Source organism: Leucoraja erinacea, chromosome 12 (genome assembly GCF_028641065.1).
Source record: "Leucoraja erinacea ecotype New England chromosome 12, Leri_hhj_1, whole genome shotgun sequence".
Classification (NCBI taxonomy): Eukaryota; Metazoa; Chordata; class Chondrichthyes; order Rajiformes; family Rajidae; genus Leucoraja; species Leucoraja erinaceus.
The window spans coordinates 38,562,482-38,586,882 of record NC_073388.1 but is presented as its reverse complement, the minus strand read 5'-3'; the positions used below and the strand labels follow the sequence as shown (position 1 = coordinate 38,586,882).

Sequence of the window (24,401 nt, the reverse complement as noted above, 5' to 3'; positions counted from 1 at the left end):
TTCTTATGGACACGATCCAGCAGCATTTGGATAGGCATGGGCTGATTAAGGATGGTTAACATGGCCCTGTGTGTGTGAAACTATTCTCACCCCGTGATAGTTTTTGGTGAGATGAAGATGTTTGGAATGCTTACCTTCTCTAAGGAAGAATTTTGAGTTCAAAATTAGGGACATCATGATGCAGCTGTACAAGATGCAGGTGAGACCGCACTTGGAGTACTGTGTGCAGTTCTATTTGCCCAGTTATTGGAAATGAAGCAGAAGACATTCACCAGCCTTGAGTTATAGCGAGAGGTTACATAGACTGGGTCTTATTTCTTTGGAGCATAAGCAGCTGAGGGTTTACCTTTTTGAAGTGTATAAATTACTGAGGGGCATGGATAAAGCAAACAGTTTTTCCCCGGGGTAGAAGATTCTAAACTACAGTGCCCTCCATAATGTTTTGGACAAAGACTCGTCATTTATTTATTTGCCTCTGTACTCCACAATTTGAGATTTGAAATAGAAAACAACAAATGTGGTTAAAATGCACATTGTCAAATTTTAATAAAGGCCATCTTTATACATTTTGGTTTCACCATGTAGAAGTCACAACAGTGTTTATACATAGTACACCCATTTCAGGGCACCATAATGTTTGGGACACAGCAATGTAATGTAAATGAAAGTAGTCATGTTTAGGATTTTGTTGCATATCCTTTGCATGCAATGACTGCTGGAAGTCTGCGATTCATGGACATCACCAGTTGCTGGGTTTCTTCTCTGGTGATGCTCTGCCAGGCCTGTATTGCAGCCATCTTTAGCTTAAGCTTGTTTTGGGGGTTAGTCCCCTTCAGTTTTCTCATCAGCATATAAAAGGCATGCTCAATTGGGTTCAATCGGGTGATTGACTTGGCCACTCAAGAACTGACCATTTTTTTAAACTTTCAAAAACTCCTTTGTTGCTTTAACAGTATGTTTGGGATCATTGTCCTGCTGTAGAATGAACTGCCGGCCAATGAGTTTTGAGGCATTTGTTTGAACTTGAGCAGATAGGATGTGTCTGTACACTTCTAAATTAATTATGCTACTACCATCAGCAGTTGTATCATCAATGAAGATGTGAACCAGTACCTTCAGCAGCCAGACATGCCCAGGCCATAACATCCCACCACCGTGTTTCACAGATGAGGTGGTGTGCTTTGGATCTTGAGCAGTTTCTTCTCTCCTCCATACTTTGCTCTTGCCATCACTCTGATATAAGTTCATCTTCGTCTCATCTGCCCACAAGACCTTTTTCCAGAATGGTGGTTACTCTTTTAAGTACTTCTTGGCAAACTGTAATCTGGCCATATTTTTGCGGCTAACCAGTGGTTTGCATCTTGCAGTGTAGCCTCTGTATTTCTGTTCATGAAGTCTTCCACGGACAGTGGTCATTGACAAATCTACACCTGACTCCTGAATAGTGTTTCTGATCTGTCGGACAGGTGATTGGGGATATTTCTTTATTTTAGAGATATTTTCTTCTGTCGTCAGCTGTGGAGGTCTTCCTTTGCCTGCCAGTCCCTTTGTGATTAGTAAGTTCACCAGTGCTCTCTCTTCTTAATGATGCTCGAAACATTTGATTTTGATAAGCCTAAGGTTTGGCTGATGTCTCTAACAGTTTTATTCCTGTTTCTCAGTCTCAAAATGGCTTCTTTGACTTTCATTGGCACAACTTTGGTCTTCATGTTGAATAACAGCAAAAAAAGATTCCAAAGGTGATGGAAAGACTGGAGGTAAAACTAGGTGCTGAGAGCTCTCTTATACCTGCATTAAGGCGGCATTTAAACACACCTGAGCAATTACAAACACCTGTGAAGCCATGTGTCCGAAATATAATGGTGCCCTGAAATGGGGAGACTATGTATAAACACTGCTGTAATTTTTACATGGTGAAACCAAAGTGTATAAAAATGTCCTTTAATAAAATCTGACAATGTGCACTTTAACCATGTGTGATTTTTTTCTATTACATTTCTCAAATTGAGGAGGCAAATAAACAAATGATGAGACTTTGTCCCAAACATTATGGACAACACTGTAGAGGCCTAGGCTTTAGGTGAGAGGGAAGAGATTTAAGAGGACCCTCAAGGGCATTCTTTTTCACTGAGCGGGTGGTCTGTATGTGGAACGAGCTGCCAGAAGAAGGTATAGAAATGGATACAATTATGATTTTAAAAGACATTTAACCAGGGAAAGGGAATGGAGGGGAAGAATTGGGAGAGCAATGGGCCAATGCAGGCAAATGGGACCTGCTCAGAATGCCACCTTTGCAGCATGAACAAAATGAGCTAAAGGGCCCGTTTCCGTGCTGCACAGCGCTATATAACTCTATCTGACAAATAAGCACCCCTGAACTTCTTAAAATCTGGAGGCCGGTGCAGGCTGAGTCATTGGTTTCAATGCAGAGGTCAATAGATTCCTGGACATGAAAAGAACTGAGGGATATTCGGAGAGTGCAGGGAAAGTGTTGAAGGAATAAACAGACAATATTTTGGATCCCAAGCCAAAATATTGTCTAATTCCCTTCACGGATGCTGTCTGACCACCATTTTGTGTTTTCGACAGGAAACCCTTGACCTTCTAAGCTGTTCAAGTTAAATCATACTTCTAGCAACTACAGATATTTTTGAATTTCATTTCATTTATTTTCTTATGATACGAACATGCACAAGGGACAGGCTTCCTGCTTAGGTTATGGACTTCTGTTATATCCAAGTTAGATATCCCAGCCACAGGAGAGGAGAAGGATGCCCATTCTCTTGTTCTAGACCTGCACCATTGCATCTCATCACAGCACCATTTAACCTTTTACTGCCCAATCCTTCAGTTGTTTTAAAACAGTTAAACAGACATTGCAGACAATTTGATATTTCTGGGTACGAGCTCCTTTTAATCAACAAATCTGCCTCAGCTCCTTGACTTGTAATTCTTAGTTTATTTATTACAACTGAAGATTTGGTAAATTGAATTTTTTTTTTTGTCATTTCCTTGCAGATTTGGGCTTTGTAAGCCTTGAAATGGCAGAGCATGAAATTGAATATCACCCGGAGAAGATAACCACAACTGAATCTGGTATGTACTAAGATCAAATTATCCTCTCCTGATAAGAAGCAAAAAAGAGACAAACTTGCTGCCTTGGATTCAATTTTTGTCATTAGTTATCTTGGATAAAAAGTCTGCTTTAAACATTGTGCTAAGTCTACAACAAAGAACAAGTAATATGGAATAACTGGCTAGGGAGGGATTAACATCCTTATTCACCTCATATAACCATATAACAATTACAGCACGGAAACAGGCCATCTCGAACCTTCTAGTCCGTGCCGAACACATAATCTCCCCTAGTCCCATATACCTGCGCTCAGACCATAACCCTCCATTCCCTTCCCATCCATATAACTATCCAATTTATTTTTAAATGATAAAAACGAACCTGCCTCCACCACCTTCACTGGAAGCTCATTCCACACAGCTACCACTCTCTGAGTAAAGAAGTTCCCCCTCATGTTACCCCTAAACTTCAGTCCCTTAATTCTCATGTCATGTCCCCTTCATTCCTTCCACACGTCATTCCTTCCACAGATGTTGCCTGACCCGTTGAGTTCCTTTAGCACTTTGTATTTTATGCAGGGACAGAGATATTACCTCGTCCTATCCCTCAGCATGTCCCTCTTCACTCTCCTCTCACCCAAAGCCCATGCCCTCCAGTTTTAGAATGACATCTACATATTCCTCCCCCTGGCTTTACATTTCACTCCTCTTCTCTCACCTGAAACTATTTTATCTCCTATTCACCTCTAGACTTTGCCACCCATCTGCCAATCACCCCCCCCCCCCCCCCCCCCCACCTGTAGGCCTGTATCCACCTATCACTTGCCAGGCTTTGTCATGCCCCACTTCTCTTCCAACTTTCCCCCCCCCACTAGAATCAGTCTGAAAGGCCCTGACCCAAAATGTCATCTGTCCATTCCTTCCACAGATGTTGCCTGACCCGTTGAGTTCCTTTAGCACTTTGTATTTTATGCAGGGACAGAGATGTGTGTGTAATTCTCATGTAGGGGAATATATGTAGCCCTATTGAGAAGGTCCTATTATCTAAACTGTTGTAGTTAAATTATTATTTTTTTAATGGAGAATGATGCTCAGCAGGTCAGGTGGCATCAGTGGAGAAACGTTAAGTATTTAGATTGAATAGGAGGGTCACCATTCCCACTGAGTACAATGTTTTCACTACAGAAAGTTATTTCATACTTCCATCATCTACAGATTTGTTTATGTTCAATTTATTTATTTTTCAGTATAAATATACACAAGGAACAGTGTCCCTGCTTCTGTTTTTTAAATCCTTCTTTGTCACATATCCCAGCCACAGGAGAGGAGAAGAATGTCCATTATCTTGTTCAAAACCTGCACCAGCCCATCCTATCGCCATACCAGTTAGCCTTTACTGCCCAATCCCTCAGTTGTTTTTTTAAGAAGTTGGACAAGCTCTGCAGATGAATTGTTCATTCTTCATACGAGCTACATTTTAATTAAATCCGCTTCAGTGCACATTGCTTGTAATTCTTGGTTGTTTTTACAACTGAAGAATATTTTGCTAATTTTCATTTGTCGTGTCTGTGCAGATTCGGACAATGAAACCACGGAAATGTCAGACTATGAAATTAATTATAGGGAGACGACAACTGTATCAATACCTGGTATGTATCGAAAAAAAATTATTCTCACCTGATAAGAGATTTTTAAAAAGTGACAGTTTTGCTGCTCTTGAATCATCCTCTGTCATTTGTTATGTTGGATGAAAGGTTTGTATTAAGTCTACAACACAGAACATGTTTCTTAGGATAACTGGCTATGGAGGGGTCAACATAGCCCCACCGATTCTTATAAACTTAATCCTTCCAACCCATCACTCCCACCAACTTTGCATTTCAATCCTCTCCTTATATGGCACCTTTTGTCTCTTTTTCACCTCATGCCTTTATCACTTACTCCACCCACCTTCCAATCAATCCTCCATTGTCTGTATCCATTTATCACTTGCTAGGTTTTGTCTCACTCCCACCTCTTCCCATTTCTACAATCAGTTTAAAGAAAGGTCCTGACTGGAAACCTTGCCTGTGCATTTCTACTTCAGATGCTGCTTGACCTGCTGAGTCCCACCAACACTTTATGTGTTGCTCGGGATTCCAGCACCTGCAGTTCCTTTTGGCTCCATCCCAACAGACACATTTCCCTTTGCATTAGACTTTAGAGATACAGCATGGACGCAGGTCCTTCGGCCCATCAAGTCCACGTCGACCAGCGATCACCCCTGTAAACTAGCACTATCCTACACATTAGAGGCAATTTACAATTTTACAGAAGCCAATTAACACACAAACAACTACATCAATGAGTATTTCTCCTCTGTATTTACCGAGGAGAAAGGCAGGAGGACGGAGGAACTTGGGGCAGTCAATGGAAGTGCCTTGAGAGCCGTCAGTGTTACGGTTGAAGAGGTGCTGAAGGTACTGTGGTGTATGAAGGTTGACAAATCTCCAGGTCCTGATCAGATATATCCGAGCACATTGTGGGAAACCAAAGAGGAAATTGCGGGAGCCCTGGTTAAAATGTACGAGTCGTCTAAATACAGGAGAGGTGCCGGAAGACTGGAGGATGGCAAATGTGGTGCCTTTTTTCCAGAAGGCCTGCCGGGAAAATGCTGGGTATAGGCCAGTAAGTCTAACATCCGTAGTTGGAAAGTTACTAGAGGGTATTCTGAGGGATAGGATATACAGACATTTTGATGGACAAGGGCTGATTAGGGATAGTCAGTATGATTTTGCACGTGGGAGGTCATGTCTCACAAATCTGATTGAGTTTTTTGAAGACATGACCAAAAAGATCGATGAGGGTAGAGCTGTATATGTATATATGGACTTCATTAAAGCATCCGACAAGGTTCCTTATGGTAGGCTGCTCTGGAAGGTTAGATTGCATGGGATCCAAAGAGAAATAGCTGAATGGATCGAAAATTGGCTTCATTAAAGGAAGCAGAGGGTGATGGAGGAAGGTTGCTTCCTGGACTGGAGGCCAGTCCTAGTGGTATACTAGTGGTATACTATGGAGGCCAGTCCTAGTGGCATACTAGTGGTATGCCTCAGGGTTCGGTGCTGGGCCTGTTACAGTTTGTCATCCATGCCAAGGATTTGGATGAGAATATACACGGCAAGATTAGCAAGTTTACAGATGATACAAAGTGGGAGGTTTTGCAGATATTGAAGATGGTTGTTAAAAATTGCACCAGGATCTAGATAAATTGGTAAGTGGGTTGAGGAATGGTTGATGGAATTTAATGCAGAAAATATGAGGTGTTGCATTTTGGGAAGTCTAACATGGGCAGGACCTACACAGTGAATGGTGGGACTCTGGGTAGTGTTGTCGAGCAGAGGAATCTAGGAGTACAGGTGCATAGCTCCCTGAAGGTGGAGTCGCAGGTAGATCGGGTGGTCAAAAAGGCATTTGGTACATTGACCTTCAACAGCCAGAGTATTGAATATAGAAGTTGGGAGGGCATGTTGCAGTTGTATAAGACATTAGTGAGGCCACATTTAGAGTATTGTCTTCAGTTCTGGGCACCGTGTTATAGGAAATATGTTGTCAAGCTGGAAAGGGTACAGAAAAGATTTACGAAGATGTTGCTGGCATTAGAGGGTCTGAGCTATAGGCAGAGATTGAATAGGCTGGGACTCCATCCCTTACAGTGTAGGAGGAAGAGAGGTTATTTTATAGAGGAGTATAAGATCATGAGAGGAATAGATCAGGTAGATGCACAGTCTCTTGCCCAGAGTAGCTGAATCACGGACCAAAGGACATAGGTTTAAGGTGAAGGAGAAAAGGTTTAATAGAAATCTGAGGAGTAACTCTTTCTCACAAAGGGTGGTGGATGTATGGAACAAGCTGCCAGAGTAGGTAGTTGAGGCAGGGACTATCCCAACATTTAAGAAGCAGTTAGAAAGGTACATGGATAGGACAGGTTTGGACCAAATTCTGGAAGGTGGGACATGTTGACCGGTGTGGGCAAGTTGGGCCAAAGGGCTGGTTTCCACACTGTAACACTCTACGAGTCTATCTTTGAGGTGTGGGAGGAAATCGGAGCACCCGGAGAAAACTCACACAGTCACAGGGAGAACGTGCAAACTCCATACAGACAGCACCCATAGTCGGGATCGAACCCGGGTCTCTGGCGCTGAAAGGCAGCAACTCCACTGCTGCTCCACCACTGTGCTGCCCTCTTTGACACATTCCAAATACATCAATGCTGTTTATACCCGTCTTGCCTTAGAAAGCATTTTAAACAATCCCACTGCCTTTGGGGTGGAAAAAAATATCCTGCTGAATTTCTGCTTGGATATACATGGTATTTTACGATTAGGAATGTTGGTTAAGTTACTGGACTATCACTTCAGAAGCCTGATAGTCTAACCAGGCGACATCAACCCATTCAATGTATTCCGTGAACTAACTAATTTGGATGTTTAAAGAGGAAGCTTCTCCCAATAATGCTGATTGTGAAACTATTAGACAGGTCCTCAAACCCATGCGGTTGACCAGGGAAGGTGATCTTTCAGCCTCACCTGGTGTGATCTATAGATGACTGCATATCCCAAGTAATGTGGATAATTCGGAACTACATTCTGAACTAGCCTAGGAAACCGCTCTTACTGACACACCGCAGCCTTCATATGGAAGTTGTGAATCATGCTTAGAATTGACTTAGTAACATGCTTGCCACAGCAAATGTCAGTAGCTGTAGGAAGGAACTGCAGATGCTGATTTAAACCGAAGATAAACATAAAGCTGAAGTAACTCAGCAGGTCAGGCAGCATCTCGAGAAAAGGAATAAGTGATGTTTTGGGTTGAGACACTTCTTCAGACACTTCATGTTTGTAGGCATTGATCTAAGAAACCTTTTAGTTTTGTTTAGAGATACAGTGCAGAAACAGGTCCTTGAACCCACCGAGTTAGCACCAACCAGTGATTCCAGCACACTAACACTATCACACACTCTTGGGACAATTTTTTACATTTTTTTACCAAGCCGATTATCCTACAAACCTATACTTCTTTGGAGTGTGGGAGGTACTGGGACACTCAGAGAAAACCCAAACAGGTCACGGGGAGAACATACAAACTCTGTACAATGGTTCCACTGAAGGTGCACGTATTTGTTGGCAGAGTTTGCCATTGACGGAGCCTGTCTGCGTGAAGATTCTGTGCAACTTCTGATGGAAAGTTGCAACTAACAGAATATTTATGGCAGTCATTTTACAAGCAGATGAGTTTGCATGCCTGGTGCGAAGAATGCCCAATCAGCAGCATATTTGCACATCCTGAAACGATTTTGACTGAAGGAACAGCACATGAATCTCAAACAAGAAAACATCCAGCACAACACTTTCTTACTGACCAGCTGATTCAGAACGTTTAAAAGTCTTTAATTCACCCATTTTTGTTGTTGTTTTGTGAAATGTGAAATTGTAAATTATTTTGATTACGGAAATAGGATATTGCTCGAACTTTAGTTTGTGTCTTGTCCTTAAACAAGGAGACAGATAAGTATAATCTACAAAGATGGGTCTGAAGTCACATGTAGACGAGGCTAGGTTAGGATAATGGATTTATTTCCCTGAGTGACATTAGAAGGCCTAACAGCTTTTATTTCCAGAATGTAATGCCATGTCCACACCAACTTTCCGGCCCCCTTTTATTCTGATAAAATTACGAGAGCACACTTGAAATCGGAGTTTACCTTGTGTTGATTTTTTCATTGGATTTTGAGCACACTTAAAATCTCCCCCGGAGACCCCCCAAAAATGTGGCACCTAGACCAGGTGAGGCGGCCGATCTTGACCTCATCCATACTTGTGTGTCAATCGATGGGTCAAATTTGCCGGCTGCGACCAGGGCTCTGGAATGAAGCCGATGTTCCAGAAGCTGCCAGATATGTTCCCATAGCCAACTTCCACAGCCAGCTTTGTAGCCGGGTATCTCGGCCCCTCAAGCCCATGACCTCTGTTGGTCCTGCACAATGGATAATATGGCGATGCTCTGGAACAAAGGGTGCCGGAAAATCATTGGTGGACGTGTACTTATATTTAAATCCTCAGCTGCCATTGTGAGGTATGAATTTAAGCTTCTGTATCACTAGTCCAGACACTAGTCCGGTAACTTGGCCAATGTGCTTCCTTGCTGGGTTACTCAACCTGCGGAGGTGAGACAGGCTGAGAAGACATTTAAAGAGCTGAACAATATGGTGCCCAGATCTTAGTGATTGCAGTGAAAAGAGTAGACAAGGGAAGAAGCAAGAAGAGGATATGGAAGGAGAACTGAGAACAAGGAGCTGGGGAAAGGAGTTTGAACAGAAGGGGAAGGGGGAAAGAAGAGGTTACCGGAGATGGAGGAGAGAATTAGAAGCAAGCCAAATGTGTTAAATTATACACCCCTCTTCTTGTTCACAACGAATATTTCATTAATTTTTTCTAGACCTGGTTTTAGTTCATTTGAAACCCAAATACATTTGTGATTTAAAACAGATTATTTCCACGATGATTTTAATTAACTGATCTGTTTGTGCAATGTCCAGTGTTGTACGTGGCAATGCCTGAAGAAGCAGTGATTCAAAATCCAACGAAAGAATCAGCACAAGGTAAACACTGATTGTTTTGCAAATCTGTTGATTCAGGGAGTGTGGGGTTCATCAGTTTAAGAGTGCAGGTCCTCCCTGGCTTATTAACATAGATTTAAGTAATAACAAGGAACTGCAGATGGTGGTTAATATCAAAGAAAGGCATTAAGTGCTGGAGTAACTCAGCAGCTCTAGAGAACGTGTTTAGGTGACGTTTTGGGTCAGGATCCTTCTGCAGACTGCTTGGGGGGGGGGGGGGGGGGGGGGGGGGGGGGGGGGGGGGGGGGGGGGGAAAAAAAGCTGGAAAAGATTTTGAGCAGGACAGAGCAGAGAATAGGTGATTCTTACAGGCAATAGATTGTTGGACAAAGGCGAAGGATGAAAAAAAAGACGTGAGCCCAAAAAGGATAAGAGTTACGAATTGTGAAGCTCGAGAGATAGAGTTGCGAATTGCGTACTCATTGGAAGGGATGCAGGGGAAGGGGATGGGGAGGCTCGTACAGCCCATACATATGATCATGTGTTTGGGATACCAATGGAATGGATTTGTTGCTTGCAGATGTCCATTGCTGATGCCAGCTGGCATTAGCCACATCAAATGCAAGAAAGATATATTCTAGTTAACATGTTGATGTCCATTTGTTAATCCTGTCCAGCAATATACCGTCTGGGTCAGTAACAGTGTCCTTTGCATTTAAAACCTCACCTCTATAAAAGAATATCATTATTAGCCTGAGATAGGCTCAGGTTAAAGTTGTTAATATCAACTTTACTTGCTTCTTTCCCTTTGCAAGCGACAGCACTCTAGAGCCGACGGGCTTCACAGGAATGGTCTCTTTCAGTCTAGAGGTTGTGATCAGACGAGAGAGAGAGAGCTGTGTTGATTGAAAGGTTGGCCCACTGTCATGCTAGTTAGCTGTGAAAATGATTGAAAGGGTGAACGAAAATCAGAAGCTGCAGTTCAACGCAATGTCTCCCTGCCACACTCCTGTACGGTTGTTAGTCTTTGCTCTGACCTTATGTTGCACACTAACACTGTAAATCTAAGCCCAATACCACTGAAGGAAACTTTTACATCCCCATCAGTTTCCTAATGACAGTGCCTCATTTAAATGAAAAAGTTGAAATTCATTTGTAATTTAAGGTGCATTTTGAATCTAGCAGAAGATTTCATTAATTTTGATTTTTTTTATCATCTCAATGCAGAAATACTTGTCCTAAAACCTGCAGATGAAATCCCTAAAACTGTCTCGGAATTACCAACACTTCCAGTAGTTCCAGTATTAGGTAAACATTTGGATTATAATTGTAGTACAGGTACTTGCAGCATGCTGGTGCAGAATTAAGTCACGCAATGATTTATCTGGATAATTATTTGTTAACCCTTAACAAAAGTGTGTTCGGAACTAAGTCTCAGTTCCGCTGCGACTGGTTAAGAAGGATGGAAGGCCAAGAGACACACAAGTTCAGGTAAGGAGGGAGGGTTAGAATAGGTGGTGAATCAAGTGCAGAAGTAGACCATTCAGCCCATCGCTTCCATGCTATTTGAAAAAAAATAGTTTCCAGCCCAATCCTGCCTTCCCAATCTCGGTCCAGAGCCTTGCAGTTCATGTGGGAAGGCATCTGTCCCTCACCTTTTCAGGCAGTAGGCTCCATATCTCTACCATCATATTGACGGAGAGGAAAATATTCTCATCTCTCCTCTGCCTCCATAAGTCACAAATCCCGCATCCCTGAAGTTTGACTTCTCTGAGATGGGAATTGAATTCTTCCTAAATATCTAGGTCCTCAAATTTTATACCCTCCATTAAATCTCTCCTCAGCCTCCATTTTTCCAAAACAAACGATCGCAGTTTATCCAATCTTTCCCTACAGCTACAATTTTGCAGTGACAACATCCTCATAAATCTCCCATTGCACGTTCTCGAGTATAATCACATCTGTCTTATAATGTGACCAGAATTTAAGATGTGCTCCAACTAGCATTGTGTATGATTTTAGCATAAACTTCCCTTATATTCTATTCCTTGATTGATAAAGAAAAGCACTGTGAGCTTGTTAACTTCCAAATGTCCCCACCTTGCCTCCTTTAATGATCTCCAGGGACCCTCTGTGTCTCCACACTTCCCAATCTCATCCTCTTTGTTTTGTTTTCCCATCCACACTGTCCACCTTCTTGGTAAAGTTCCACATTTTGTTTTTGCATGCTGCAATATTTTAAAAAATCCCTCCTCATCTCTGTTTGAATAGTGTGATGAAAATTGCCCTCAATGTGACATCTGAGATTAAAAATTATATTCAGTAATTAAAATGAAATAAAAGTATTGAGTAGAAATGTGTTACTTAACATTCAGTTCCCAACTCACAAACCACTTCTGTTATGGTATAGAGTATGAAGAGGTACTTTATCCAGACCCCGATGAGAAAAGGATTCAAAAGGTTTTACAAAACTTTCAGCGCAAAACTAAAGAAGGTGAGGATAATAATACAGGTGCACAACCTTTTATCCGAAAGCCTTGGGACCAGACACATTTCGGATTTCAGACATTTTCGGATTTCCGAATGGAAGATTTTTAGCGTAGATTAGGTAGGTAGCGCGGGCGGCTTGAAAAGTCTGGAGCGGCTGCCTCCTCCCCGGAGACCGGGGAATCATTGTAAATCATTGCATAAATGTTAGTCAGTTAGTTTGGAGGGATTTTATGTGGTGGTGGTGGTGGGGTTGAAGGGGGAAACTTGAATTCTTAGTCCCCTACCTGGTCGGCGACTCCCAACATCGCGGAGCTGGGGGCTCCGTCCGACCGCGGGCGGCGCCGGTTGGAGCTCCGACCCCGGCAACTCTACCCCTGGCTGCGAGGCGCTCCAAATCCAGCGCCGCCCGCAGCCGGACGCCCGCAGCCCCAGCTCCGCGAATGTTGTGTGTCGGCGGCCACAGCGCTCCGGAGCTTACCGCATGGCGACCCGGTAAGGCATTGCCCGCTCCCCGCTGGTATCCCAGCGCTGCGACGCCGCCGACTCCCAACATTCGCGGAGCTGGGGCTGCAGGCGTCCGGCCGCGGGCGGCGGTGGATTTGGAGCGCCTCGCAGCCAGGGGTAGAGTTGCCGGGGTCGGAGCTACAACCGGCGCCGCCCGCGGCCGGACGCCCGCAGCCCCAGCTGGGAGTTGGCGGCCACAGCGCTGCGGAGCTTACTGCACGGCGACCCGGTAAGGCATTGACCGCTCCCCGCCTCTCCGACCAGGTAGGGGACTAAGAATTAAAGTTTACCCCTTCACCCCCCCTTCACATAAAAGCCCTCCAAACTAACTGACTAACATTTAAGCAATGATTTACAGATGTTTAAGTGTCTCCCCGGTCTCCGGGGATGAGGCAGCCGCTACAGTAGTACAGACCTGGGTTGACCGTGGGTCGTTTCGGGTCAAGTTTGGCGCCAAACGCGAGCTTTGGTGTGCAGACGACATCCTGGAAAAAATGGCCGGTTTTCGGAGTTTTTCGGTTTCCGGAACTCCGGATAAAAGGTTGTGCACCTGTAGTGCTCATCTCTGCTTACTTTATGCCATTGGGAAACAAAGTCATGATATCCTGAGATTCTACTATGTACAGAGTTGATGCTGTTTGAATAACTTTGCACTCATTAACACCCATTATTCCTATTGGCGTAAAATGTCCATAAAATGAGAGGTAAACTCGGCCCACAGTTTTCTCCAACTTTTGTGTTTTCTACATTTTGTGACCTGTTATAATATTGGATCAGTTTTTGTCGTTTAGTTTATTATTATTGTCACCTGAACTGACATACAGTAGAAAAACTTTGTGTCTAATGCATTCAAATTGTACCATGCATGAGTACAATAATGCACAAGTCAAATTGTGGATGAGTTGCAGTGAACTGTAGTAGATCCTGTAATTAAAAAGGAACCACTGATGTTGGTTGTAACAAAGATAGACAGAAAATGCTGGAGTAACTCAGCGGATCAGGCAGCATCTCTGGAGAACATGGATGGGTGACGTTTTGGGTTGGGACCCTTTTACAGACTAAATTCAGCCTGAAGAAGGGTCTGACCTGAAACGTCACCTATCTATGTTGTCCAGAGATGCTGCTTGACCTGTTGAGTTACTCCAGAAATTTGTGTTTATCTATAATAAATCCTCGTCTGGAATGGCCTACAAAAAGTCGTCAGGCTCTGGCACCATCTAGCCTCCTCTCTCAAATGCTTTACTCCAAAAGCGTGCCTTGTACTTCTGACTCACAAAGCAAGAAACAGGTTATGAATGTCTTCCTTGTTTATTAGTCAATACTAAAGTGCACTATGTTTATTTTAGCAGACAGCAGTGAATCAAGTGCTGGTAAATAGGTTTAGCATAGATGGGTACTTGATGGCTGGCATGAATGCGATAGGCCGACCGGCCCCTTTCTGTGCCATATGACTCCATGTCTATGAATGAACACGTTTGCTTGTAATCAAACAGCAATGTCAAAGCATATGTGGTGGAAATGCTAGTGATAAAAAGCTGGTGTCCATTTCAGAAAATGTGTTGGAATTTAAACGTATCTATGAAAGACAGAAATATTGCTGCATCAAGTATTTGCTTCTCTCATGCCAATTATAGATCAGCTGACTCATGAAACAAAAAAGAAAAGAAAAAAAATGTCGAAAAGGAATGAACCTTCTGAAGATTTGCAAGAAGAAAATTGGTCACCAATGGAAAAAGGTTAGACTGCTCATGGTTTCACTTGGAGTTTATCAGGATTTAGAATGTGGGAGTGAACTATACTGGGTGGTTCTAATAGTCATAGAGTTATAGAGCACAGAATGGGCTTTTCGGCACACCGCATCTGTACCAACCTATGCCTGTCTACACTAATCTCTGCGGTGTATTAGGTCTATATCCTTCCATGCCTTGCTTATCTAGTCAATGCCTGTCTAAATAACTTCAAAACATAGTTATTCTATCTGATTCCACCACTTCTGGCAGCAAGTTCAAGATATCACTAATAGTATTGGTTTATTATTGTCACACGTACCAAGATACTGTGAAAAGCTTTGTTTGCATGCTAAGCAGCCAAGTCACACTATACCACAGTACATCAAGCTGTACACCAGGACAACGGGTATTGGTGTTGGTTTATTATTGCCATGTGCACCATGATACTGTGAAAGGTTTTGTTTGCATTCTATCACATCATACCAAACACAAGTAAAACAAGCCACATACAGTTACAATAGATAGCGCAAAGAGAATAATACTAGAGTGCAGAGTATAATGTGATTTACAACAACATTTAAAAGGCATTTGGACTGTTACATGGATAAGAAAGATTTAGACCAGGGGTTCCCAACCTTTTTCATCCCGTTTACCCCTGGCAACTTTAATGTTAACAATGTTATTTCATTTATTTATGAACAACTAACGATGAACAGATACGGGTATACCAGAACCAAACACAGTCAGTCAACGAGAAAAAATATGTACAAATCCAGAATCAACAAATTTACCCCCTGGGTAGGCAGAATTTACCCCAGATTGGGAACACTTGATTTAGATTTATATGGACCAAACACATGCCGGTGGGACTTGTGTAGATGGGACATCTTGGTCAACATGGGTATTATAACGCTGCAGTTACAGAGAAAAAGTGCAAAGTCTACATTGAAGTTGGTTGGAAGATCTTCTATAGCTTATGGGAGGAGATTGAAAACAATGGCACTTTTAGCTACAGGACGAGGTTGGAAAAATTTGGATTGATATCTCTGGATCCTTGGGGATTAAAGGGATACACGATAGAAGCATATAAATTAGAAGGATGTGGGCCAAACACGGGCAAATGGGACTAGCTTAGATGGAGCATTTTGGTCAGCATCGACGAGTTGGGTCAAAGATCCTGTTTCCATGCTGTATAATTCTATCATTCTATGAATGAACTTGGTGTCTTATTTAGAACTATGGAATACATAATTATAAGAGGCATAGATTGAGTAGGCAGAACCTTTTTTCCCAGAAGGAAAATATCAAATAGCAAAGTTTAAAGAAGTGCCGAGTACGGTTTTTACACGGGGGGTCATGAGTGGAATGCACTACTGGGGTGGTGATGAAGACAGATCCAACAGTAGAATTTAAGAGGTCTTTGGATAGAAACATGGTTATATAGGGAATGGGAGGATTATTTGCAAGAAATTGCAGAAAGTTGTCGAAGTAGCCCAGTCCATCACACAGACCAGACTTCCCACCATTGATCCCATCTACACTTCATGCTGCCTTGGAAAACCAGCCAACATAATCAAAGATGTCCCATCCTAGTCATTCTTTCTTTGTCCTGCTCCTGTCTGGCAGAAGTACTGAAGCTTGAAAGTGCACAACACCAGACTCCAGAGCAGCTTCTGAACAGTCCTTCCATAAGCAAGGGTACTATCCAATTCCCCTTTACCCCATTCCGGACCTTGGACTTTGTCTATGGAACTGGTGCACTACAATGCCGAGAACTATATTATGCATTCTCTATCTTCCCCTTTGCTCCACCTGTTGTACTTGAGTTTGACCTGATTGTATTTATGTATAGTATTATGTGATCTGATTGGATAGCATGTAAAACTAAGATTTTCATGGTACCTCGGTACCGTTGATAATAATAAACCTAAACTTACATGCAAGCAGATAAGAGTTATGTTGGTACATGTCCTGAGACCTGGATGGATGCAGAAAAGCTCTGTGTGACCACAATGTAACTTCACTTGCAAAGCACGGGGAAGGTTAGCGCTGTTTCAGGACATTTCTAGCCTTGTGATTGTACAACCGCAACTTAATCAGCCGGAAAGCCACAGTTACTCGGCATTGGATGAGATGGCCCTAATTCTGCTCCATTTATATCCCGAATACACAGATCAAAAGGCCACAAATGTAGGAAGTGGCAGAAGCCTTCCAGCCTTTGACGGTGATGGTGACAGTGACGATGAAGACCCACCAGAAGAAAGCCTTCCAGACAATGACAGTGACATTGTTGAAAAGAAACTGGACGAGCTGGAGGCAAACATAATGTCTGGTCAGAAAATAAATGATTTATTGACATTTATTTAAAAAATAAAATTTGCAATTGACGCTCATATTTTTGAGTGGCACAGCTGGTAGAGCCACTGCCTCACTACTGTAACAACCCATATTTGATATTGGCCTCAGTTGTCGTCCGTGTGGAATGTATACTTTGTCTCTGTGACCTTGTGGGTTTCTTCCAAATGCTCAATTCCCCTCCCCCTTCCCCTTCCCCACCAACATGTTAAAGTTGCATTGGTTTATTTGCGAGGGTAGATTAATCGGCCACGATAAATTACAAGCAACAAGACAGAGGGAGTTACCCAAAGTGTGACGTGCCCAGGCATGGTGGTGGAATGTTGTTGCTCGTGCTTGTGTGGGGCCTTGTTGCAACAGAGCAGGGGACCACACACAGAGGCCATAGTGGTGGTGAGTCCATGGAACCACATTAGTGATCACCAAATACTGTACTTTAGACTGGACGAAGTGCAGGTGTACTATGATTTGCTTAGCACTGTATCTTGGTACATGCACCACGACCAAGTGACCCACTGCATCACCTGGATAGGCTGTTTATGTTCCTCGATGGGGAACAGGGAAATGGCAGGAACTCTACCACTGTGCCGCCTTATCTTGTTGGAGTAGGTGGAAATTGCGAAGGATGGTCTGTTGACTGAAAATACATGTAATGGATTATAACATATAACCATATAACAATTACAGCACGCAAACAGGCCATCTCGGCCCTACAAGTCCGTGCCGAACAACTTTTTTTCCCCTTAGTTCCACCTGCCTGCACTCATACCATAACCCTCCATTCCCTTCTCATCTATATGCCTATCCAATTTATTTTTGAATGATACCAATGAACCTGCCTCCACCACTTCCACTGGAAGCTCATTCCACACCGCTACCACTCTCTGAGTAAAGAAGTTCCCCCTCATATTACCCCTAAACTTCTGTCCCTTAATTCTGAAGTCATGTCCTCTTAATTAATGTCCTCTTAACTCAGCATCAATCACAGCAGCATCTCCCTACAACAAGTTTGAAAATGACCACTTTATTCCTATTTCTATTCTACCTTTTCTGTTATTACACAATTCTTAATCTACATTAATAAATCTGTACATTAATAAATTTATTGTGTGCACCTTATTGAAGCCCTTGTGAAAGTTCAAATGCGCCAAATCAACTGGGCTGTCCCGTATCTATTCTGTTAATCTAGTTTCGAGATACAGCTTGGAAACAGGTCCTTCAGCCCAATGAGCCTGCCACACTGACCAACACTTACCTGTACACTAGTTCTCTGTTATCTCAATTTTGCATCCTACGCACCAGGGCAATTTACAGAGGGCAATTAACCTACAAGCCTGTACGTCTTCGGATTGGGAGAAAACCAGAGCACCCGGAGAAAACCCTTGCGGTCACAGGGAAAACATACAAACTGTACAGACAGCACCTGTAGTCAGGATCCAACCCAATCTCTGATGCAATAAGGCAGCAACTCTACTGTGACACTCTAATGCAATGGCAAAAAATTGTAAAAAGAATTGTCAATCATGATTTTCTTTGCATAAATCCATGGTGACTGTGTACTTGATACTATTTCAGTGGTAGATTCCAGCAATTTCTATCGGTTTGTTTAGTTTATCGTCACGTGTACCGAGGTACTGTGAAAAATCTTTTGGTGCGTGCTAACCAGTCAGCAGAAAGACAATACATGAATGCAATAGCCCAATTTACAGTGTATTCATATATGGTAAGGGAATTACGTTTAGTGCAAGATAAAGCCAGCAATGTCCAATCAAGGATAGTCCGAGGGTCACCAAAGATAGATAGATAGTAGGTCAGCACAGCTCTCTGGTTGTGGTGGGATGATTCAGTTGCCTGATAGCAGCTACCAATTTCAAGCTTTAGTTCTGTAGCGGCTGAAGGGCCTCTTTCTGTGCAGTGTGACTCATAACTGATTGATACCCAAATCCACGTGCTAAATATTCACCATATTCTACCAGTGGTGTACTGTATACTGTACAATGTGTTCCAAATTCACTTGTCATCAGGATTACTATGATAATATTTTCTTTAGATGCAATGAGTGTTTCTCATCTTGTAGGTGAAACCATCTTTCCACAGCTATCCTCTAATCCTTCTTCCTATGACCATTAATCTCTACAGTCCAATCATTGAGTTGCCTGCCAGGAAAATAATTCCTTGCTCTTCACCTTGCTTATGCTTCTCCGTTTAAACCATCTCGATTAATCCTGCACTCGGCTTCATTGACTCCAAAGGAAGGAATCGATGTTTGGTCACTCAGAAATATATTCTCTAGTCCCAGGAATATTCTTGTAATTCTGCTCAAAGTCACCCTTTGCCAAGTGTGGTGACCAGACCCACACACCTTACTTGTGTTTGTTGTTGACAACAACCCAAGAAATCCTCATTATGTGAATGCCATTATTAATATATTCGACAAAACTTTAGTCTTAAGTTTTATTGCAAATTTAACCAATGCTGAAAGGATTAACACAAAATAAAATAAATCGATGTGTTGTCAAACTAAACGTATTTTACAGATTCTGATGATGACACTGAACTTCAACCAGTAGCCAATGAAATGAAGGATTCAGATACCAAAGATGAAGCTTTTGACGAACTTATGGCAGAACTGGATTCATCAGACGACGAAGGTTAGAATTTTCTTTATCTTTTATCTCGTAGGAAATACCGTCCTGTGTGTTACTATATCAGGACTTGGAGGAATGGGTGTTGCACGAATATCCATTGAGAAAACAGACGATTGTTGCAACTTACCCTAGAAAAAGACAGGCATAAAGTGTGCGGGAGCACCATCATTTAACTCCAATTCTCAATTGTCCCTGACAATGTCCCAGTAAACCATCTTCTGAAGCTGCTCAATTCCTTTTGGTAAAGGTGCCTTCAATGGTGTGGTTGAAAGGGAGTTCCAGAACTCAGACCCAATGACGAAGAAGGAACTTGAAGATTCCCCTCCATGTTATACACCGAACTGACTTGGAAAGCTGTCACTGTTCGGTCAACTTCACTGGGTCTAAGTCTTGGCACTCACTGCCCAATAGCATTGTGGAAATATCTTTGTCAGAATCATTGCAGCATGCAAGCAGGGGTCACTACCATTTTCTCAAGGCCAATTAAGAATGGGTAAAAAATGCTGGACTCATAGCGCAGAAATACAGATCTGTCCAAATAGATCAATGCCAGCATTTAGGCCTCAAAAAAGTCACCACACTATAAAGACTTTCTTGTTCTAACTAATCTCTGGCTCTGGAGCTTCCTCACTCATTGCTTCATAGATTTACCAATGGAGAGGATGCAGAAAGTATTCACCAGAATGCTGCCTGGATTAGTTCATAATTAGGCCATTGGGCCCATCAAGTGTACTACACCATTTAATCAATTTTACCCTATCTATCACCCCATTCTTCTGCCTTCTCCCCATAACCCTTGACACTCTTACTAATTAAGAATCTGTCAATTTCCACCTTAAAATACCCAATGGCTTGGCTTCCACAGCCGTCTTATGGCAATTAATTCCACAGATTCACCACGCTCTGACTAAAGATTAGGTATTAGCTGTAAGGAGAGGTTGACCAAACATGGATTGTTTTCTCGGGAGAGTCGGAGGTTGGGGACCTGATAGGAGTAAAATTATGAGAGGCATATACAGGGTAGATAGTTGGAACATCTTTCTCAAGGTGGAAAATGTATCGAACAGAGGGCATAGTTTTAACTTGAGAGGGGCAAAGTTTAGAGGAGATGTGTGGGGCAAGTTAGTCAGGAAGGAACCCGGGTCTCTGATGCTGTAAGGCAGCAAATCTATCACTGCGCCACTGTGCCACCCCTCTTCTCCCCTTCTCTGTCACCCTTCTGTCTCCTTTTCACCTCTCGCCTTTGTCCATCCATTTGCTGAAAGAGTTGGGACATCATGCAGCAGATGTACAAAACCTTGGTTGGACTACACTTGGAGTATTGTGTGCTGTTCTAGTTGCCACAGTACAGGAGGGATGTGACAGAGTGGAGAAGTGATGTGCCATGGTGTTCCCTAAATTTTAGGGCTTTAATCACTTAAACACAGATTGCTGAGTGGTGACCTCATCAAGGTTCATAAAATTGTGAGTTGCATATATAGAATACTTAGTCTTTTCCCCAAGGTCAGGGAGTCTAGGGTGCACATTTAAAATGAAGGGGCAGAAATTTAAAGGAGATAGATGGGGATGGTTATCTACAACGAGCTGCCAAAGGAAGTGGCGGAGGCAGAAATAATGGTTAAAAGGAATTTGGACTGGTACCGAGATATGAAAGGAATGAGGATATGAGATTGGCATAGATAACCATCACGGTCATCACGAATGGGATGGACCTGTGTCTGTACTGTACCGTTGGAGCCATAAACATAGAAAAATAGGTGCAGGAGTAGGCCATCCAGCCCTTCGAGCCAGCACCGTCATTCAATATGATCATGGCTGATCATCTAAAATCAGTACCCCGTTCCAGCTTTTTCACCATATCCCTTGATTCCTTTGGCCCTAAGAGCTAAATTTATCTCTTAAAAACATTATGACCCAGCGGTATGAACTATGACTGAAAATACTACTTGGTTGGTGTTTTGCTATTTTTTCATATTTTCTTATAATTGATGTGATTAAAATGTAATAAAACACAATAAGTTATTCATGGAATGAACCAGATTTCAAAAGTTTGAAATTACTTTTTTTTCCGATTATGGACCTCATGTTATTAATGAGGAGGAAATTCTAAATCCTTTTAAAATCCAAGAAATGACTGCTAACATTGGAAGTCACCATAAAGGAAGAACAGTGGTTACATATACACACTGGTCTTCATTGTAAATGTTTTGTCACATTCCATCTGAATAGATCCTTCGATTAGGAACAGTCAACATGCATTTGTGCCTGGAAGGTCTTGGTTAACTAATCCTCTTGAATTTTTTGAAGATGTTACTCGGGAAATTGATGAGGGTAACGCAGTGGATGTTGTGTATATGGACTTCAGTAAGGCCTTTGACAGGGTTCCTCATGGAAGGTTGGTTAAGAAGGTTCAATGGTTGGGTATTAATGGTGGAGTAGCATGATGGATTCAACAGTGGCTGAATGGGAGATGCCAGAGAGTAATGGTGGATGGTTGTTTGTCAGGTTGGAGGCCAGTGACGAGTGGGGTGCCACAGGGATCTGTGTTGGGTCCACTGTTGTTTGTCATGTACATCAATGATCTGGATGATGGTGTGGTAAATTGGATTAGTAAGTATGCAGATGATACCAAGATAGGTGGGGTTGCGGGTAATGAAGTAGAGTTTCAAAGTCTACAGAGAGATTTATGCCAGTTGGAAGAGTGGGCTGAAAGATGGCAGCTGGAGTTTAATGCTGATAAGTGTGAGGTGCTACATCTTGGCAGGACAAATCAAAATAGGACGTACATGGTAAATGGTAGGGAATTGAAGAATGTAGGTGAACAGAGGGATGTGGGAATAACTGTGCACAGTTCCCTGAAAGTGGAATCTCATGTAGATAGGGTGGTAAAGAAAGCTTTTGGTGTGCTGGCCTTTATAAATCAGAGCATTGAGTATAGAAGTTGGGATGTAATGTTAAAATTGTACAAGGCATTGGTGAGGCCAATTCTGGTGGTGTACAATTCTTATGGTGTACAATTTTGGACGCCTAATTATAGGAAGGATGTCAACAAAATAGAGAGAGTACAGAGGAGATTTACTAGAATGTTGCCTGGGTTTCAGCAACCAAGTTACAGAGAAAGGTTGAACAAGTCAGGGCTTTATTCTTTGGAGCGCAGAAGGTTAAGGGGGGGACTTGATAGAGGTTTTTAAAATGATGAGAGGGATAGACAGAGTTGACGTGGAAAAGCTTTTCCCACTGAGAGTAGGGAAGATTCAAACAAGGGGCATGACATGAGAATTAAGGGACTGAAGTTTAGGGGTAACATGAGGGGGAACTTCTTTACTCAGAGAGTGGTAGCTGTGTGGAATGAGCTTCCAGTGAAGGTGGTGGAGGCAGGTTCATTTTTATCATTTAAAAATAAATTGGATAGTTATATGGATGGGAAGGGAATGGAGGGTTATGGTCTGAGCGCGGGTATATGGGACTAGGGGAGATTATGTGTTCGGCACGGACTAGAAGGGTCGAGATGGCCTGTTTCCGTGCTGTAATTGTTATATGGTTATATGGTTATATAGATGGGTGTGTGTGTTTGCACATGTCTTTTACGGACGGTAAGGGAGACAAGCAATAGGACATAGGTTTAAGGTGAGGGGGACAAACATGAACCTGAAGGGCAACCTTTTCACTCAGAGGGTGGTGAGTATATGGAATTATCTGCCAGAGCAGGTAGCTGAGGCAACTACTATAGCAGCATTTTAAAAATACATGGATAAGAAAAGTTTAGAAAGATGTGGGCCAAACACGGCCAAATGGGACTAGCTTAGATGGAGCATTTTGCACAGCATGGACGAGTTGGGCCAAAGGACCTGTTTCCATGCTGTATAATTCTATCATTCTATGAATGAACTTGGTGTCTTATTTAGAACAATTGAATGCATAATTTAAATAGCTTTTTTTCTTGTAGTCAAAAACGAAAGATCCAAACTAATGAACGGTAATTTACAACGCAAATTCACAGATGATGAGATGGTGCAGAACAGCGTCAACAGGCTGCGATCCGACCAACCACAGGGTGTGTATGCTAACAATCGTCTACTACTCCGTGCACACTGGATGATGGGGGTTCCTCTGAGGTTTGCCATTAGGAAGTTGCAGCCATGCCAACCATGCCCAGTTCAGTGCCCATTTTATTGATGCCAATTTATGCTCCACAACTCACAAATCTTAAGGGCACTGGGCCTGAACATAAACACTGGCGTAAAGTGATCAGACAGAAGAGTAAAGCACTTAGAAAAATGGAAAGGTCAGAAGTCACATCATATTTTACTTCTTTAAGATTGAAATTAACGTCCATGTTTTCAATCGTTGTTCCATCGAGTCAAACTGCACGGAAACAGGCCCTTCTGCCCAACGACCATGCTGATCAAGATGCCTCATCCAAGCTAGTCTCATTTGCCAGCACCCGGCCCATATCCTTCTAAACACTTCCTGTCCAAACGTCTTTTAAACATTGTTATAGTACCTGCCTCAACTACCCCCTCTGACAACTCCTTCCATATATCCACTTCCCTCTGTGTGAAAACAAATCCCCCTCAGGTTCACCATACATCTCTCATGTAAAATCTCTGCTTCTTGCTTCCCCTACTCTGGGGAAAGGAGTCTGCATTCAACCTATCAATTGTCCTAATGATTTGATACACCTCAAGTTCATTGACATTGACTGATGATCATTCACATCATGCACAGATTTTTATAAGCTTGTAAGAATAAAAGCCATTTAATGTAACTATGACTCACAACAAATGAAAGGAAAATACTAAACACCCTTCAGTGAGGAAAACAAAATCACAACTTGCAGCAGAACACCAACAACTAAATTTTAGATTCTGCTGTCTTATACTCTGGGGGCAGTAGGCAGTTGCTAACTCACAGCACCAGAGACGCAGGTTTGATGTTGACCTCTGGTGCGGTCTGTGTGAAGTTTGCACGTTCTCCCTGTGATTGCATGCGTTTTCTCCG

General features: G+C 42.6%; 1 protein-coding gene across 1 annotated transcript in view; it reads left to right on the top strand.

Moving 5' to 3' along the window:
- LOC129702278 (uncharacterized) overlaps positions 1-24,401 on the top strand; it is a 120,134-nt gene that overhangs the window by 66,171 nt on the left and 29,562 nt on the right. The window contains exons 14-22 of the mRNA XM_055643985.1: positions 3,019-3,096; positions 4,650-4,724; positions 9,653-9,715; positions 10,901-10,981; positions 12,084-12,167; positions 14,302-14,403; positions 16,571-16,729; positions 19,290-19,403; positions 23,347-23,454. Coding sequence (XP_055499960.1) covers positions 3,019-3,096; positions 4,650-4,724; positions 9,653-9,715; positions 10,901-10,981; positions 12,084-12,167; positions 14,302-14,403; positions 16,571-16,729; positions 19,290-19,403; positions 23,347-23,454 — 864 coding nt within the window. The remainder of the gene's footprint in view (positions 1-3,018; positions 3,097-4,649; positions 4,725-9,652; positions 9,716-10,900; positions 10,982-12,083; positions 12,168-14,301; positions 14,404-16,570; positions 16,730-19,289; positions 19,404-23,346; positions 23,455-24,401) is intronic.